We start from the raw sequence: 20592 nt of genomic DNA on the forward strand, positions 1-20592 counted from the left end.
GCGTTTCACACTGGCTCGCCACTTCCTAGCAGTAATGCTCCACGCCCTGTTGATACTAGCACCATTGTGAGGGCGCCGGGCGCAAGTGCTTTCTGCCGCCATTACCGCTTCTCCAAGGCGCTAAGAGAGGCAGCAGAAGATCGAATTTCCACCCCTTAGTCTTTGCTGAGCTATTAAATATACAAGCCAGGTGCTTACTTAACACAGATCCCATTTCTTTAGGTACCCTGTGGTGAATGCCATCAGGCCCAGTTACCCAGTCAGGCTGAAGACTCCTTATTCTATTCCGGACTATATGTACAACCACACTTTGATATTCTCAACTTTAGTGCTAGCTGTACATTGTATTAATGGTAACTGAGCATCATCTAGCCTTATAATAGTCTACACCATTTTCAGTATCAAAGAACATGTTGAATGTATATTGCAAATGTTATCTTCTATAATGCAAAAGTAAAGCTCTTTTTAAAGTAGTATCAAAATGTGTCATGGCACTCTTGCACCAATTTTAAAAGGAACTGAAGGGTATTGGATAGGTTGAATGAGGGTACATTAGGTAATATTGGTGCCATATTACTAGTAGAACTGTATTGTTACTTAGACAGATACAGATATATGGGATACAATGGATCCATGGTTATTGACTCATTCTGGATAAAAAAGGGTGATTGTGGAGCAACATGATCGGGCCTAGGAGGCGCGTGAGTTTTGGGGCCCAGGAGCGGAGGGGGCCCAGGGGCAGCATGGGCCAGCCCACACTGCAATATGTGCGCGCACTAGGTCCGTGCAGGAGAGCTGGTCTCCAGTTGTCTTGGTTAATCCTTGCCACTGGACCAAGACCTAGCTCCGTCAAGCCAGAGTGGTGGCTGGTGTGCCACCACAATGGTCACCACACGTTAAAAAAATCCATGCACAGGCATCTTCCACCCTTCAACATGTAGTTCGGGACCTGGAATATTAGGTCCTTCATTGAAACACCTGTGAACTCATCCCTTTTTAGCATGGAAGCAAGTCATCCTCGATACGAGGGACCGCCTATGATGATTATACAGGCCTCGAAACATTAAATGGTACAGAAGTTAATTAGGCATATCCATATCTCCTGAACTCATCCTAATTCTTTTAAATTATCCACAAACCTCATTAATATTCTTAAAGCAGGCTTACTTTGCTAAAATGTCATGTTTGTCTTTCTACATGCTGGTTATTTATTTGCAGTGATAGTTCTCGATTCTATCAGGAAAGGATGAACAGGCTGGGCCTCTTTTCCTTTGAAAAGAGAAGGTTGACGGGTAGCCTAACAAAGATCTTTAAAATTATGAAACGTTTTGATGGAGTAGTCACAGAGTGTTTTCACTTGAGCAAAACTAGAGGCCATCAATATAAGATAGTCACCAAGAAATCAAATAGGGAATTCAGAAGAAACCTCTTTATCTAGAGTGGTTAGAATGTGGAACTCACTATCACGGAGTAGTTGAGGTGAATACAGGCAACTCTCGATTATCCGGGTCCCTCGGGGATCGGGCTATTCTGGGTAAACGATTTTGCTGCTAGGTACTTGGCGAGAATGTTTGGGTCCCAAATTTATAACTTGATGCTAGATTAAATTGCTGGAGTCAACGACCCCTCTCTCAAATCAATGTTGAAACTAGTTCGAACACCAACTCGACGAGCCTAATCCCCAATCCTTCGGCAGTCATCGGTCGGCGGAGAAAGAGCACAGACAAGCCGGACGGTGCCAGCATGCAGGGTCCCCAGATCCTGTACAGATGCATTTAAGGGGAAGCTGGATATGGTCATGAAGGAGAAGGGAATAAATAGAGGGTTATGCCGATAGATTTAGATGAGGAAGGATGGGAGAAGGCTCGAGTGGAGCATAAATGCCAGCATGGACTGGTTGGGCTAAATGGCCTCTTTCTGTGCAGTATAGCCTAGGTAACTCTTATATCATCTACACAAAATCTCACTACAGTTTTAGCAGTGATGTCCCCCATTACAGAATAGTTGGCAACACTCAGGGCTGGATTTTATCAACGTCGGCGGGTCCATGGTGGGCGACATCGGGGGCGGGTCCCGGCCTCGGTGGCGGCTCCAGCACAATGTCCAAAATGATTCTCTCTCTCTCTCTTCTCCCCCCCCCCCCACAAATTGGGCATGTTAAGCCCGCCCAGCGCATTTGCCAACCAATTGAAACATAGAAACATAGAAAATAGGTGCAGGAGTAGGCCATTCAGCCCTTCTAGCCTGCACCGCCATTCAATGAGTTCATGGCTGAACATGAAACTTCAGTACCCCCTTCCTGCTTTCTCGCCATACCCCTTGATCCCCCGAGTAGTAAGGACTTCATCTAACTCCCTTTTGAATATATTTAGTGAATTGGCCTCAACTACTTTCTGTGGTAGAGAATTCCACAGGTTCATCACTCTCTGGGTGAAGAAGTTTCTCCTCATCTCGGTCCTAAATGGCTTACCCCTTATCCTTAGACTGTGACCCCTGGTTCTGGACTTCCCAACATTGGGAACATTTTTCCTGCATCCAACCTATCCAAACCCGTCAGAATTTTAAACGTTTCTATGAGGTCCCCTCTCACTCTTCTGAACTCCAGTGAATACAAGCCCAGTTGATCCAGTCTTTCTTGATAGGTCAGTCCCACCATCCCGGGAATCAGTCTGGTGAATCTTCGCTGCACTCCCTCAATAGCAAGAACGTCCTTCCTCAAGTTAGGAGACCAAAACTGTCCACAATACTCCAGGTGTGGCCTCACCAAGGCCCTATACAACTGTAGCAACACTTCCCTGCCCCTGTACTCAAATCCCCTCGCTATGAAGGCCAACATGCCATTTGCTTTCTTAACCGCCTGCTGTACCTGCATGCCAACCTTCACTTGGGACTGATGGCGTCACTTGATGACACGTTATCAGCCAGTTTCCTTAAAGGGATCATGCGCAAATTAATTTTGACATTTGTGTTGACAGTGTTCTACAGCACTGAGGTGCTGCAAACACTGCACAAAGGTGAAGGGTTGCATTCATGCTTTCCCATGACTCCCCTCCATATGTTTATGGAGTCACAGCACGCAAGGAGGTTCCAATGAGGTGACACTGGATAGAGAGTTTGCTCCAAACACTTGCAACCTTCATAAAGCTCAATCTGTCTTCCAAGCTCAGAAGCTCTTGCTTACTGCATTTGGAAGTGAACAGCTGTGAGATGGGAGCTTTTATAGCACATTAACAGCTGTCAAGAATGAAATGATTCCAAGGCCATTTAACTCCCGCCCTGCTTACCCGACGTGATCCCCGAGCAGCATTAACTCTGTGGGCAACCTGGTAAACTCTGAAGGCAAGCTGAAAATAGTTCTTAATCCCCTCTTAACAAGGTCATAAGGACCCAAGCTGCCTCCCCTGCCGCTGCATGTCGGGTCTGCTTAGCGCGGACAGACCCGACATTTGGGAAAGGCGTGTGGTGGCAGGTTGACAGCGGGGTCCCAACCAGGTAAAAAAAAAAAACTTGCCCACTCGACCCGTCGCAAAACTCCCCTCATTGTTGGGCCTTAACCTTGAAGAATTGCCAGTTGGGTGACTTGCTAGGCAGTTAGTAGAGCCTGTGGAACTATAATCCAGGATGACGTATTTTGTTTAGCAGAAGGCAGAAAAGTGTATAGCGAAACAACTACAATCATTTTTCTATGCAACAATTTTAAAATGCTGCATTCTCTATTATATTTTATCAGGATAGAAACATAGAAAATAGGTGCAGAAGTAGATCATTTGGCCCTTCAAGCCTGCACCGCCATTCAAAACGAGGATGAGTTGGGAAAGGTATTATTTTTAATCATCTAGTTCTCTCCCCTTACCTATCACTCATGAAATCAGTGACTCACGGTGAGGTAGAGTTCCATGAAGGGCAGGATATTACTTTCATGTTGCATGGGAACACTAAAGAAAATAACTAGTTTATGAGAGCAATGTCTTTGGCAACCTCAGTTGGACCCCAGTGGAGATAAACTAAGACTACAGTTCAGCCTCGATGTTAAGAGGCTCCATCAGTCACGCGCAGTAACCCATTACTCCATTCTGTGTATCACAGGTCTTAGTCAGCAATTCCCTCTTCCCTTCCCCCTATAAACTAAGCACTCTCCATTCATAAAGAAGTGATTTTATATAAATAACAGTAATTTACAATGCAAAATTATACATAAAAAAGGATTAGTTGAACATTGAAGTAGACTTACCTGAAGGACAAATTTGTTTGAGGGCATTACTGCAATAGAAACAGATCTTGCTTAACCTGCAATGATAGTAATTTATTTAACTATCATTTCATTCACACAATAGGACAGTCAACCCGAGCGTAGACAGAAAAACAGTTTGTAAATAAAATGCAATGGGAACCAAATACGAATTAAATATAAACACTACATTAAACACCAAGTGCTAACTTGGCTCATTGGCAGCACTCTCACTTCGGAGTCAAAAAAATGTGGGTTGCAGCCCTCCTTCACAACATCAGCATGTATTCTGGTTCCTGATATTTCAGTGCAATTTTGCAGTCTTTGATTAAACTTTAAACCGAGGCCAGACCCATACAGTTCAGGTGAACATGAAAGATCCCTCGGTACTATCCAAAGAAGTTCTCAGTGTCCTGGGCCAATCTTTACCACTCAATCAATGCTATCAAAAACAAATTGGACTTTCAGTTTTGTTATTTGAGGTACCTGGCTGTACACATAATTGTAACTTCAAACATAATTCGCTTTAGGATGGTCTGAAGACATGAAAGGCACTATATAAATGCAAGTTCTTGCTCTCTCAATCCTTTCAAAACATGTCAAACACTTCAAAGATTTCTAGCCGCTTTAACAATTTAGAAATCACAAAGGGCTAGACTTTCGCCTTCATTTTTGGCGCTACAGCTGCCGGCAAAAGTTTCCTCTTTATTTTTTGAAGAGTTCTGCCCACATTTTGAAAAGACCGCCGGGTACCAAACCGCCCACGTGCACCGCTGAGAAAACCACCAGGATCAAAATTTTACTTCAACGGAAGGCCCATACACACCGCCAAGGAAACCGCCCACGAAAATCTGCCTGAAACAGGGCGGTAGGTGAGTACCCTGCAAAGAAAGGTAAAGTTTTTTATAAATTATTTTAAACATTCTAAAATGCCGATTACGTTAAAAGATGTATTGAGAATGTTCTATAACTTTTTATTTTTTGTTTAAGTGAAAAAATATTTAGAGTTTTCCCCCTCTCCCTAGGCCCAACTGCAGCCTCAGAGTAAATTTAAAAAAAAATCATTTTAAGAACAGCCCGTTCTCACTATTTTCGGCAGAAACCGCCGAGAATCTTGGCATAAAAACCATTTTCTCGCCGGGCGATTTAAATTACCTAATTAGTGGAAACTTTCGCCGGCGTTAACTGATGAAGCTTAGCGGTATTTTCTGGACAGCAATCAGGCGGTGAGGGCCTTGGGGAAAATCTACTTCTACTGCATCGCTGGTAGTAATTCAGTGGTCTCGGTAGGCTAATTGTTATTAATTTGTAACTAGTATCGTTACAGGTGAATATCTACTTCCCTTATCAAGTTACAGTATTTCATGGAGAGATCATACTTGTGTTGCACCGAGAACACTCCAGCACCTGCCAGTTTATTGTTAGGTAGGAAATTAAGGCAACACTTAGCTTGAATTCAATATTGAACTTTTAAATCTGCAATCCCTGCCACGTGCATCTGGACCATTGTAGTTAATAGATGCTCCCCATGTGCAAAAGGGTACTGCTGGAGTTTAATCAGCTAAATCTTGCAGTTTAGATTAAATAAGTAATGTAGAGTTCATGATTGCCTTTTTAAAAGAGCATGTTGGATGGAGCGAATAGCTTTCCTTTTTCCATGTTATGGAATGAATGGTATGCATCAGTACAGAGCACTTGTTCAGCTGGACCAACCTTCTAATTTTTTTTTTTTGAAATTCGTAGCCAATCGTTCCAATTCTTTGTCAAATCACAAACGCCAGAGGTCACCTTGCACACGCCAAGGATCACTCTGCGCCAATGCTCTTAGCCAAAAGGCCTAGAGCCACTGCACCGATCCTGGAAGTACTGCAATACCAGGTTCGTGCCATGGAGGTGGATGGGTCAGGTCCCCCACACACCTCCGTGGAGGTGGATGGGTCAAGCCACCCCACCCACCTCCTATTTCCAAAAAAGCAAGCATATACCTTCCTGATCCAGGGAGAACCACCCTGGGGTCATGGTGGCCACTCCCCCGTCAGGTCAGTTACGCATGATCTTAGCCAAAAGGCCGAGAAGAAGAACAGATACTACACTTGATCTTAGCCAAAAGGCGGACCAACCTTCTAATTATGGCAATGGCTGGCAGAGTCATCTTGAGACGAGGGAGAAGAATCCCAGCCCTTCCAAGGTTTACCTCTCCGAGTCTTATCAATGAGTCAGGCTGGCTGGTCATTCATCAACAAACCCTTAAGTACTGAAGGCCTGACGAGCTCAGGTATCAGATTATCGAATCTGCCTCACAGAAGATTGACTCCGTTTCAAAGTACGATTACCAGACATACCAGCTTGGAGCCAACTTGATCCGAGAGAGCCTGGTTACTTCCAAAGCCCCTCAAAGGTGATTAGATTTTACGGTCTGTATGAAATGTATTTAATATTTGATTACATTAAAAGGTGCTATATAAATGTAAGTTGCTGAAGCTGTTAAATATTAAACTCAAGTACGTTTTTTTCTTAACTTTTCAATTTGGAAATTCTTCCATGTTGTTGTTAATCTCTCTTCCCCCGCCCCCTTTTCTGAAAGCATTGACTCCTCACTGGGATATCACAGGTGCTGGCTGAGCAGTCTCGTTAACCTCATTCAGGTTCCATCATGCGAGAGCTTTAACAGCAAGCGTCAGGCACTAGGGAAAATTGTGATTTCAGTGCCCAAAAAAAAAAAACCAAAAAAAAGAAAAACACAAAAAAAAACAGCAAGCGTCAATGGGTTACTCAGCTGCAAGGATCATCAAAGAGCGCAGTCCAATCCTCATCTGACATCCATACATCTGCACTTCCAATAGGGGTTGCTAGATACCAAGAGCCTTTTCCCCTCCTAATCTGGAGGCAGTGGAGTTAACTGCTCCTACTTTGATTGAGATTAATTCACATAGCACAGACCAGAGATTAAAACAAGCCTTCCTGGAGTGGTAATGTATTTACAATTTCCATTTTTTCCTGCCCTCAGAGAAAATGACCGAATGTCAACCCGTAAATATTAAACGAAAACAATTAGTTTTACAAATTGCTTTTGTAACATCCGGCATTTTAAGTTTGTTAGTGGAAAGTGCACCTGAAAGTAGAATACATATTTTAAAATTTTTCCCAGACCATGCTGAAGCTGATTATTCTGTTATATTGACTATTGAGATACTTGGTATATTGAGATATTCAGAATATTGTAATACTTAGAATACTTCTCATATTAGGCTACTCTTGAAATGGTGTTTCCTGGTTCAATGCACATTAAGTGACTTCTATAATAATGTGTTGATAAGCAGGCTGATCAAGTCTCAGCTTGTTTAACATTACATTTTACACAATACCCACAGCCTGTCAACTGTAAAAATTATAATTTGCACTAAAAATAGAGGTGTTGTCAAAGGATTTCTGCAAAACTGGATCTAAGCAACCAGATCAAATGTATAGTCCTTCACCTTAATCATACCAGTTGGCAATTAGTTAACTTGTATTAAAACACTCATGACTTACAAAATGGCATAGTTTAAAAATAGTAACTACTCCTGCATTGTTTCTGAATTCTATTATTAATTGTATAAAACATGGAGAAGGATAAACTCCACTCTAAAAAATATTTTTCCTCTACCTTTTACCTTTGTAATCTGTGTACTACAAGCCATCCCTCGCCAAAATAGGCAGGCTCCCTCATCTGAAAAGTATGCCACTGACATTCTATGACCAACCACTAGGAGGTACATGAGAGCAGCCCCAGGGAGAGTCTCACTCCAACTGCCCACTCGACCGCTTTTTGGGATTGCACAACTGAAATAATTAAATTGCGGAAGGAGAAATCGCAGGTGCAAATCGACATCCCACTGCCCAGCGTTGCAGCATGTTAGAGCTGCAACATGCTATGCTACCATGCCAGCTGATGGACTCTAATGTTAATGGTCCTGTACATTTCTGGTTAATTCTGAAGCTTCTGTCGTGACTGCCAATTGATTATAGGCAAATCTGAAATTATTTGCTGACCTCTCCCCTTCCCCATTCAGGATATGCAAGTTTTGACACTTTTTCCAATATTTTGAAGAAATTGTAATTCTGCCTTTGAACCAAATTTATCCTGAAAGGCTTACAGATATTTTAAATATTGAAATAAGGTATTCGTTACAAGTTACAATTTTTGTATCATCAATAGGTGATAGTGAGAACATAAGAATTAGGAACAGGAGTAGGCCATCTAGCCCCTCGAGCCTGCTCCGCCATTCAACAAGATCATGGCTGATCTGGCCGTGGACTCAGCTCCACTTACCCGCCCGCTCCCCATAACCCTTAATGGTTAAAAATCTATCTGTGATTTGAATACATTCAATGAGCTAGCCTCAACTGCTTCCCTGGGCAGAGAATTCCACAGATTCACAACTCTCTGGGAGAAGAAATTCCTTCTCAACTCAGTTTTAAATTGGCTCCCCCGTATTTTGAGGCTGTGCCCCGACCAGTTTTAGTCTCCCCGACCAGTGGAAACAACCTCTCTGCCTCTATCTTGTTGTCTATCCCTTTCATTACCTTAAATGTTTCTATAAGATCACTCCTCATCCTTCTGAACTCCTACGAGTAAAGACCCAGTCTACTCAATCTATCATCATAAGGTAACCCCCTCATCTCCGGAATCAGCCTAGTGAATCGTCTCTGTACCCCCCTCCAAAGCTAGTATATCCTTCCTTAAGAAAGGTGACCAAAACTGCACGCAGTACTCCAGGTGTGGCCTCACCAATACCCTATAAAGTTGCAGCAGGACTTCCCTGCTTTTGTACTCCATCCCTCTCGCAATGAAGGCCAACATTCCATTCGCCTTCCTGATTACCTGCTGCACCTGCAAACTAACTTTTTTTTGGGATTCATGCACAAGGAGGTCCCGGGCCGGACAATCCACGATAACATCCATCTGGTCCGGGACCTCATCCATTGTTCCCAGGAGGCTGGTCTGTCGGTCGCCTTCCTATCCCTCGACCAAGAGAAGGCGTTCGACAGGGTGGATCACGACTATCTGCTCGGAACTCTGCGCGCTTTCGGGTTCGGGACGCATTTCGTCACCCGGATCCGACTTTTGTACGCCGCCGCGGAGTGTCTGATTAAGGTTAACGGGTCCTTGACGGCGCCCCTTCGCTTTAGGAGAGGGGTGCGCCAGGGATGCCCCATGTCCGCCAGTTATACGCCGTTTGCGTGGAGCCTTTCCTACGCCTCTTGCGGACGAGGTTGACGGGACTGGCTCTGCAAGGGCCGGGCGTGGGGGTCGTCCTCTCGGCTTACGCCGATGACGTGCTCCTCGCGGTAGAGGATCCCGCTGACCTGCGGAGGATGCGTGAGTGCCAGGAGATTTACTCGGCCGCGTCCTCTGCCAGGATCAACTGGGAGAAATGTTCCGGACTCCTGGTGGGTCAGTGGCGGGTGGACTCCCTGCCGGAGGAGCTCAGGCCTTTTGCCTGGAGCACGACCCATATCCTCTATCTGGGAGTCTACCTTAGCCCCGACGAGGGAGCCTGGCCGGCGAACTGGCAGGAGCTGGAGGCCAAGGTCGCCGCTCGCCTAGGACGCTGGACAGGACTGCTCAGAGTGCTGTCCTACAGGGGTCGAGCGCTAGTCATAAACCAGCTGGTGGCCGCAATGTTGTGGTACCGGCTGGTCACTTTGACCCCTCCCCCTGCGTTTGTCGCCAAGATACAGAAGAAGCTGGTGGACTTCTTCTGGAACAACAGGAAGCACTGGGTCTCTGCTGCGATCTTGAGTCTCCCGCTTGAGGAGGGCGGTCAGTCGTTGGTGTGCGCCAGCGCCCAGCTCGCGACTTTCCGTCTTCAGACCCTGCAGAGATACCTTTACGTCGAGCCCCCTCCTAGGTGGTGTGCTCTGGCGACGTATTTCTTCCGCCAGCAGCGCGACCTCAATTATGACACACAGCTCCTGTTTGTGAACTTGGGGGGTGTCAGGACCGCCCTCCGGGAGCTGCCTGTCTTTTACAAGGAACTCATCAGGGTCTGGAACAAAGTCTCCACCAAGCGCAGCTCTCCGCCGGCTGGAGTGGCGGCCGTCCTGCAGGAGCCGCTGCTCGGGAATCCGTACCTCCACGACCGAGGTTTTATGTGGCGGTCGGAAGTGAGGGCTGTGGCTGGTGAGGTGACCAGGGTCAGGGACCTGCTCGATGGCGGAGGGGCGGGCTGGATGGCGCCAGACACGCTGGCGCGGCGCCTAAATTCTGCCAACGTTCGCCACGCGGCCGATGCCATCGAGTCGCTAAAAACAGCTCTGGGCCCTGACTCCATTAGGTGCATCGAGGAGGCTCAAGCACGTGGGGAGATCCCGTCCGAACTGACCCCCGTCCGGACGGAATTCCTCATCGGCGCCAAACCCCGGAACCTCCCTCGGGAGCCGGCGCCTCACAACTTGAGCCGCCTCGGGGAAATCCCCTCCGTGCCTTTCAGTTCCGCGCGGAGGGGTTTCCTGTACGGGCTGCTCCTGCACACTCTCAACTTTGCCATCCTCGCCAGCCGTCCGGACACGCCATGGCGTACCATCTTGCCGTCCGGAAGAGGCGGGGGTCCCCGATGGAGGGCACTCTACGCAGGGGTCCTCCCACTATTCATCGGGGACTTGGCCTGGAGGGTGGTGCACGGAGCAGTGCCGTGCAACAAATTTTTAAGCCGGTTCACGGACTCCCAGGCCGCCTGCAATTTCTGCGGTCTGGAAGAGTCCGTGTTCCATGTTTTTATGGAATGCACAAGGTTGCAGCCCCTGTTTTATTATTTGAAGGGGCTGCTCCTGAAATTCTGGCTGCACTTCAGTCCCACTCTCCTGATCTTTGGGCACCCTGTGCGGAGGGGAGCGGGTAGGTCCGAAGGCCTCCTCGTAGGACTGCTCCTGGGCACGGCCAAGGGTGCCATCAGCCGGTCCAGGCAGCGGGCGGTCGAGGGGGTCGTTCAACCTGACTGCCTGCCGCTCTTCCGCTCTTCCATCCGGTCCAGGGTGTCCTTGGAGATGGAGCACGCGGTGTCCACCGGTACGCTCGCGGCCTTCCGCGAGAGGTGGGCACCGGAGGGACTGGAGTGCATCATCACGCCCGGCATCCAAATTTTAATTTGATTTTACGTTTTAAAGTTTAATTTGTTTTAATTGCCGGTGCTTTTAGTGTCCCCCTCCCCTTTTATAGGGGGCACTTGGAAAAATGTGATTTTAGCACCAAAAAAAAAGAAAAACAAAAAAAACACAAAAAAAGGGGGGAAAAAAGGGGCCTTGAAAATGTCTGCTGTGTCACCCAGGCGGGTGGCACGGTTTAATGTTTATGTTTTTTTTCAGGTAAACTCAAAAGAGTTTCATGCACAAGGACCCCCAGGTCCCTCTGCACCGCAGCATGTTGTAATTTCTCCCCATTCAAATAATATTCCCTTTTACTGTTTTTTTTTCCCTCCAAGGTGGATGACCTCACATTTTCCGACATTGCATTCCATCTGCCAAACCTTAGCCCATTCGCTTAACCTATCTAAATCTCTTTGCAGCCTCTCTGTGTCCTCTACACAACCCGCTTTCCCACTAATCTTTGTGTCATCTGCAAATTTTGTTACACTACACTCTGTCCCCTCTTCCAGGTCATCTATATATATTGTAAACAGTTGTGGTCCCAGCACCGATCCCTGTGGCACACCACTAACCACCGATTTCCAACCCGAAAAGGACCCATTTATCCCGACTCTCTGCTTTCTGTTAGCCAGCCAATTCTCGATCCATGCTAATACTTTTCCTCTGACTCCACGTACCTTTATCTTCTGCAGTAACCTTTTGTGTGGCACCTTATCAAATGCCTTTTGGAAATCTAAATACACCACATCCATCGGTACATCTCTATCCACCATGCTCGTTATATCCTCAAAGAATTCCAGAAAATTAATTAAACATGATTTCCCCTTCATGAATCCATGTTGCGTCTGCTTGATTGCACTATTCCTATCTAGATATCCCGCTATTTCTTCCTTAATGATAGTTTCAAGCATTTTCCCCACTACAGATGTTAAACTAACCGGCCTATAGTTACCTGCCTTTTGTCTACCCCCTTTTTTTTTTTTAAACAGAGGCGTTATATTAGCTGCTTTCCAATCCGCTGGTACCTCCCCAGAGTCCAGAGAATTTTGGTAGATTATAACGAATGCATCTGCTATAACTTCCGCCATCTCTTTTAATACCCTGGGATGCATTTCATTAGGATCAGGGGACTTGTCTACCTTGAGTCCCATTAGCCTGTCCAGCACTAGTGATTGTCTCAAGGTCCTCCCTTCCCACATTCCCATGACCAGCAATTTTTGGCATGGTTTTTGTGTCTTCCACTGTGAAGACCGAAGCAAAATAATTGTTTAAGGTCTCAGCCATTTCCACATTTCCCATTATTAAATCCCCCTTCTCATCTTCTAAGGGACCAACATTTACTTTAGTCACTCTTTTCAGTTTTATATATCGGTAAAAGCTTTTACTATCTGTTTTTATGTTTTGCGCAAGTTTACTTTCATAATCTATCTTTCCTTTCTTTATTGCTTTCTTAATCATTCTTTGCTGGACAGCAGACCTACATTTATGCATGTGCTATAGATGGATAAAGTAATAATGTAACTAATAATGGATTGTAGCTTTACTTATGATGACATTTTTGAAATAGAAAAAGTATTATAAAGGGGATAATTTTAATCCAATGTTCCCAATAGGAAACCGATGGATTTGGATCCTGTTAGCTTTCGGTTTGTGTGTTAGGTTACAATTACCCCCATTGTTTTCAGTGCAAATAAAATATTGAAGAACACAACTTGCACTTTTATAGCAAGTTCTTCCGTCCAACTGAACATGAAGCTTGGAACTTGCGTAAAAATCCCAGATTAAATCCAAAATTTGGCTGTGTACTCCCATAGTTTCCAGTTTGTTCATGAGCACCTTTCCCAACTTCAGGACATCCCAAAGCATTTCATAACCACTGAAGTACTTTTAAATTGTAGCTAAAGTTGTAATGTAGGGAAATGTGGCAGCCAATTTGCACACAGCAAGATTCCACAAAACAGCAATGAAAAAGATGGCCAGATAATCTGTGTTAGTGATGATGCTTGAGGGATAAAGACTGACCAGGATACCAAGAAAGCTCCCCTGCTTTTCTTCAAATAGTACCATGAATCTTTTACATCCACCCGAGTGGGCAGACAGGACCTCAGTGACCACTAGATCAACAGCTTTATGAAAGTTGCTGAAAGACTGCTCCTGGCTCTTTGTCCAAGATTGTAGAGCACCCAAAGCCAAAAACTACCCTAAAATTACTCAAAAAGCAAAATCCAGCCTACTCCTTTCTGATTACTCTGCGGCCTTTCAAAGCACCCAATATGTATGCCACAATAATACAAAGAACAACCTTAAGTTTATTCCTTGATAGTTTTCAGGCTCACCAGAATCCCATTTCTTGTGGATAGAAACCATAATTGTGCTCAGAAACACCAAGGATATGCATGCCTGAAACAGAATCCAGCCCCGGAAAAGGCAGAACCAACTAAGAGTGCTTCCTAACATTGTTCTCCCTAAATGATTGATGTTGAAGGGGAGAATGGCAGTCAAATCCTGTATACACCCATAGTTTCCAGTTTGTTCATGAGCACCTTTCCCAACTTCAGGACATCCCAAAACATTTCACAACCAATGAAGTACTTTTGAAGTGTAGCCAATGTTGTAATATAGGGAAATGTGGCAGCCAATTTGCACACAGCATGGTTCCACAAAACAGCAGGAGTAGGCTGTATTTTGCTCTTTTGAGTAATTTGTAGGGTAGCTTTTGGCTTTGTCCAAGATTGCACAGCACCCAAAGAGCCAGGAGCAGTCTATTTTCAGCAACTTTCATAAAGCTGTTGATATGTACAACAATAATAATTAAGTGACCTGATTCAGTCTAAGTTCTTATAGTTTAAAGGCATTTGAATTTGGATCTCCAGAGTAAGTATTTTAGCAAAAATGTATTGTTCAAACTTTCTGAAAATGGAGGAAAGTATATTCCATATTTAGAGTTTATTAGCAACTGAACTGGGATTAGGCATTGTGTGAAATGCTTATCTAAACATTAAGATCACCTTGAAGAGATTAGTTTTAAGGCCTCAGCAATTGATACACATGTTTATAATCTGACTTTATTATACCCATCAGCACATCTTTATTACTTACAACCTCTCTGATCTCATTGATCAGAGAGTTTCAGCACATAAGGCACAACAAATTTGGCTTACTCACCTGCCACTGGGTGCTTTGATTACAAGAAAGCACAGCAGTCACCTAATTGTGGTCCTACATGTGTAGCTCTGTTGCAATTTGTAGAAAGTGGCCAGGCAGTATAGCCAGTTTAAATCCCACTCTTTTTTTAAATCAGCAAAACAATTTGCATTTATATAAGAACATAAGAAATAGGAGCAGGAGTAGGCATTTTGCCCCTCGAGCCTGCTCCGCCATTTAATAAGATTATGGCTGATCTGATCGTGGACTCAGCTCCACTTCCCTGCCCGCTCCCCATATCGCTCAAAAATCTGTCTATCTCCACCTTAAATATATTCAATGACCCAGCCTCCACAGCTCTCTGGGCAGAGAATTCCACAGATTTACAACCCTCAGAAGAAATTCCTCCTCATCTCAGTTTTAAATGAGTGGCCCCTTATTCTGAGACTATGCCCCCTAGTCTTAGTTTCCACTACGAGTGGAAATATCCTCTCTGCATCCACCTTGTCGAGCCCCTTCATTATCTTATGTTTCGATAACATTACCTCTCATTCTGAACTCCAATGAGTATAGGCACAACCTATCTTCATAAGTCAATCCTCTCATCTCTGGAATCAATCTAGTGAATCTTCTCTGAACAGCCTCCAATATTCCTTCCTTAAATATGGAGACCAAAACTGTACGCAGTACTCTAGGTGTGGCCTCACCAATACCCTGTAGTTGTTGCAGGACTTCTCTGCTTTTAAACTCTATCCCCCTTGCAATAAGGACAAACATTCCATTTGCCTTCCTGATTACTTGCTGTACCTGCATACTAACTTTGTGTTTCATGCACAAGGACCCCAGATCCCTTTGTACTGCAGCACTTTGCAATTTTTCTCCATTTGAATTATAATTTGCATTTCCATTTTTTCTGACAAAGTGAATAACCTCACATTTTCCCACATTGTACTCCATCTGCCAAATATTGCAGATTGTGTGTGTCCTCTTCACAATTTGCTTTCCCATCCATCTTTGTAGCATCAGCAACCTTGGCTACATTACACTCAGTCCCTTCATCCAAGTCATTAATATAGATTGTAAATAGTTGAGGTCCCAGCACCCATCCCTGCGGCACCCCACTAGTTACTGTTTGCCAACCGGAAAATGACCCATTTATCCCGACTCTCTATTTTCTGTTAGTTAGCCAATCCTCTATCCATGCTAATATATTACCCCCAACCCAGGGAACTTTTATCTTGTGCAGTAACCTATGTGGCTCCTTATTGAATGCCTTCTGGAAATCCAAATACACCACATCCACTGGTTCCCCCTTATCCACCCTGTTCGTTACATCCTCAAAGAACGGCAGCAAATTTGTCAAACATGATTACCCTTTCATAAAATCATGCTGACTCTGCTTGATTGAATTATGCTTTTCCAAATATCCTGCTACTGCTTCCTTAATAATGGACTCCAGCATTTTCCCAACAGATGTTAGGCTAACCGGTCTATAGTTTCCTGCTTTCTGTCTGGCTCCTTTTTATAGAGCCTTTAACATGGAATGTTTCACTAAGGTGCTTTTTGGAGCATTAACAAAATTTGACACCGAACCGCATAAGATGATATTAGGTCAGGTGACCAAAAGTTTGGTCGAAGAGGTAGGCTTTAAGAAGGGTCTTAAAAGGAGGAGAGAGAAGTGGAAAGGGAATTCCAGAGCTTAGGACCTAGGCAGCTGAAGGCTCAGCTGCCAATGGTGGAGCGATTTAAAGTCAGGGGTGTGCAAGAGGGTAGAATTGGAGGAATGCAGAGATCTCAGAGGGTTGTAGGGAGGGGTGAGGCCATGGAGGGATTTGAAAGCAAGGATGAAAATTTAAAAATCAAGGCGTGACCAGGAAAGTGGCCATTAGCCATGAAATGCTGATGGTTAGAATGTATGTACAGGAGTTTCAACCATAACAAATCCAGTTATTTTCCTTCCATCAATGCTGAACTATTAGGAACCCTTAAAACATTGCTGTACATTAGAAATTGCTGACTAGCCACAAGTGTGACTACAGCGACACTATTTTAGCCACATGCACTAACTTCAGTAGAACACACACAGTACAGGTAAATGTACATAGCAATGCATGGAAGTTACAACATGGAAACAAGCTATTCGGCCAGTCCATGTCAGTGTTTACCCTCCCCCAAGCAAATATTCCTGATCACATTTACCCACCCTGTTCCCATATAGCTTCAATCCCATTTCCTTCATCCACTATCCAATCTTGAAGGTTAACAGTAGCTACCTCAACCACTAACCCTGAAAATGAACTCCATATGCTCTCATTTCATTCTCCTTCCATTTTGTTCTAAGTCTCACACATTTAATCTTGTATCTATGGCCCACATCCAAGACCCCTCAAGTACTGGAAACAGTTTTGTTTCTATCCCATCCCATTGTTTCACAATTTTAAACAATTCTATCATGTCACCTCATAATCTATATTCTAGTGAAACATGACCCAATTTTTCAAGCCTTTCATCATGTACTTCACATGTGTATGTTTACTTAAACATCTACCACCAAGGAATTAACTAAGGAATTAAAGCACTCACAATAAAATAAAACTCAGATAGTCTGCTTTTCGTCTTGTCATGTTACCAACACACAAAACGTTTAAGTACACATGTATATGCCATATGAAAGAGTACTGAGATCATGCACCACAGAAGGTGGCCATTCGACCTATCGTGCCTGCGCTTTGAAAGAGCTATCCAGTTAGTCCCATTCTTCATGGTCTATATTACTCACTTTTTGACTATCATATCTGTATTCCCAATTAGCCAGCATGCACAATGGACCAAATGGCCTCCATCATTCTATGTAGCTAATGTAATTGGACAACACTGCCTTAAAAATCAATGTAGCAGAAGAAATAGATAATATACAAAAGAAAAGGTTGGTGCTGGCCCACATCACTTTAACACATACTCTCGGTTGCACCTCATTACCATAGAGGAGGTAGAATGAAAGACTTGCATTTATATAGTGCCTTTCACAACTTCAGGTCATCCCAACACACTTTACACCCAATGAAGTACTTTTGAGGTGCAGCCTGTTGTAATGTAGGAAATGCAGCAGCCAATTTGCGCACATGAAGCTCCCACAAACAGTATGACCAGATAATCTCGATTTAAAAAAAAGTGATGTTGATTGAGGGATAAAAATTGGAGAAGTCCCCAACTCTTCTTCGAAATATCGCCGTGGAATCTTTTACGTCCACGAGAGAGTAAACGGAGGCCGCGGTGCACCAGTAAGACGGCACCTCCGACAGTGCAGCACTCCCTCAGCACCGCACTGGCGCGTCAGCCTAGAATTATGAGCTCAAGCCTTGAACCCATGAACCTTCTGACTCAGAGGCCAGGGTGCTACCCGCTGAGCCATGGCTGGTACTGCAAAGAGATGGTGTTGAAGCTGGTGCTGGCCCAGTGTCGCATGAACCCCCCCCCAGCCCCAGCAATATGCAGCGGCACCGCACAGTACCTGAAATGTTGTGCACAGAAGCTGCAGCCGCGCGCTCACTGAACCCCCACTCGCTCGCGCGCACGCGCGCCCACCGCAGTCACCAACCGTTTCGAACCCGCCGTCTCATTCAAACCGGACTCTTTCGGCGCATGCGTCAACTGCTAGCGGGCTCTGGCACAGTCAGCGACCCTCACCAACCAACCACAATACAAATCACACTCCATCCCTTCCTCAAGACAAAAACAAGAAACTGAAAATCGATATATCTCGTCTAATAGATATAGATAAATAACTATAGGTGGCTACATTAATGCCGGATTTTTATAATTAATAAAATATAGATACCAGTACGGCTAATGTGATGCCCCAGCCGAATCGTTAATTTTCAGACCGTTTAAAAAAAACGAAATATTTTACAATATTTTTTTTCTTCTGGGTTTCCCAAAGTAGGAGTGAAGCGGACAGCCGGCGGCGGGCTGAGGAAGGCCCTCTGCAGCCAGGGCCTGCACACGATGGGAAGCGGCTTTGGCAGCGTCTCCAGGTGAGTGAAGGGAGAGAGGTGGCGAAGCCCCGTAGCAACATTCAGCCGCGCCCGCCAGCTAAGAGCCGCTGTAAAGTTAGTGAGACTTGTCTGATTCGACAGGAAAAGCGCTAAATGTGCTGCAAGGTGAAGGGGACGTCAGGAGGAAGTACTCCCTCATCTCCATCTGTCTGTATTTCATTTTTTAAATGTTGAAGGGCAGCTGAAGATTTCGCCATCCCGCCTCTACTCTGGTGAACATCAAGCTGTAGATTAAACTAGAACGTATTTTTTTTTTTAAATTCAACAGCAGAGGCAAGATTGAAGCCATTCTGTTTGGGTGCTGCCAAATTTATTTCCACCTCGGGTTGCTGATTCTGACGAAGGGTCTTCGACCTGAAACGTTAACTGTTGTTTATCTCTCCATAGATGCTGCTTGACCCGCTGAGATTTCCAGCATTTTCTCTTTTTTTGTTGGTTCTTCTTGCCTTACCTGGCTGCACACATATTGAAGGCTCCCTAATGCTCCCTTGGTATAAGAACATAACATAATAACATAAGAATTAAGAGCAGGAGTAGGCCATTCGGCCCCTTGAACCTGCTCCACCATTCAATAAGATCATGGCTTCCAGTTGCCTGTCATTTTAATTCTCCACTCCTCATATCTCCTGCACTGATCCAATGAAGCTCAATGCAATCTCGAGGAACAGCAACTCATCTTTCGTTTAGACACATTCATCATCATAGGCGGTCCCTCAAACGAAGATGACTTGCTTCCACGAGTTCGCAGGTCCTTTCGATGAAGGACCCGATGTTCCAGTCTTGAACTCCAATTGAGTGGGTGGAAGATGCCTGTGCGTGGATTTTTTTTTAAGAGTGTGGTGACCGTTGCACACGAGCCACCACACGGGCTTGACAGAGCTAGGTCTTGGTCCAGTGGCAAGGGTTAACCAAGACAACTGGAGACCTGCTCTGCTGCACGGACCTAGCGTGCACACATATCGGTGTGTGGGCTGGTTCGTGCTGCCCCTGGGCCCTCGGCTCTTCTCGGCCCCGTACCCTCATCTGTCGCACCTCCGCCACAAACACTCGCCGCTCCTCCGTCCCGACCTTCCCACTCCTCTGTACCTGGGCCCTGCCGATGTTCCTGCCCATGCTTCAAAACGGCGACCAGGGTTTTGATGATGCCACCCAGGTGCCCATCTCAAAATCCTTGGAGCAGCTCACACTGGAGGTTGAAGTGGTATGCCGCTCCAGCTCTTTTACTTGCCGGTTCCTCCTGCATTTCCTTGTGCATAATTTCCTTAAGTTCTGGGATCAACCGTGTCGTCTTAGGCAGTCCCCCAGAGTCGAGGATGACTTGCTTCCACATTAAAATGAGGCACATTACAGCCTTCTGGACTCAACATCGAGTTCAACAATTTCACACCTTAACTTCTGCCCATATTTTGCTCTAATGTATTTTCTCTCTCTCTATTTTCCATGGCAGCTGGTAATTATCCTGCCATTCACACCCTATCTAAACAAATCTTTTTCTAACCTGCTATTACCATCTCATCATCCCTTTTGTCTCTCTAATCTCTGTTGTTATAGAAAATAGGTGCAGGAGTAGGCAATTCGGACCTTCGAGCCTGCATCGCTATTCAATAAGATCATGGCTGATCATTCCCTCAGTACCCCTTTCCTGCTTTCTCTCCATACCCCTTGATCCCCTTAGCCGTAAGGGCCATATCTAACTCCCTCTTGAATAGATTCCATGAACTGGCATCAACAACTCTCTGCGGCAGGGAATTCCATAGGTTAACAACTCTTTGAGTGAAGAAGTTTCTCCTCATCTCAGTCCTAAATGGCCTACCCCTTATCCTAAGACTATGTCCCCTGGTTCTGGACTTCCCCAACATCGGGAACATTCTTCCCGCATCTAACCTGTCCAGTCCCGTCAGAATCTTGTACGTTTCTATGAGATCCCCTCTCATCCTTCTAAACTCCAGTGAATGAAAGTCCAGTTGATTCAGTCTCTCATATGACAGTCCAGCCATCCCTGGAATCAGTATGGTGAACCTTCGCTGCACTCCCTCA

General features: G+C 45.1%; 1 protein-coding gene and 1 pseudogene across 1 annotated transcript in view; both read right to left on the reverse strand.

The window, feature by feature from the left end:
* The window catches only part of slx4ip (SLX4 interacting protein), a 117380-nt gene extending 99309 nt beyond the window's left edge, over positions 1-18071 (reverse strand). The window contains 3 exon segments of the mRNA XM_070889851.1: positions 4232-4260; positions 5032-5109; positions 18012-18071. Of these exon segments, the coding sequence (XP_070745952.1) occupies positions 4232-4258 (27 nt within the window). The 5' untranslated portion in view covers positions 4259-4260; positions 5032-5109; positions 18012-18071.
* On the reverse strand, positions 6070-6351 carry LOC139274291 (U2 spliceosomal RNA; annotated as a pseudogene).
* Positions 18072-20592: the final 2521 nt, after the last annotated feature.

The sequence above is a fragment of the Pristiophorus japonicus genome, chromosome 9 (genome assembly GCF_044704955.1).
Source record: "Pristiophorus japonicus isolate sPriJap1 chromosome 9, sPriJap1.hap1, whole genome shotgun sequence".
NCBI classification, from domain to species: Eukaryota; Metazoa; Chordata; class Chondrichthyes; family Pristiophoridae; genus Pristiophorus; species Pristiophorus japonicus.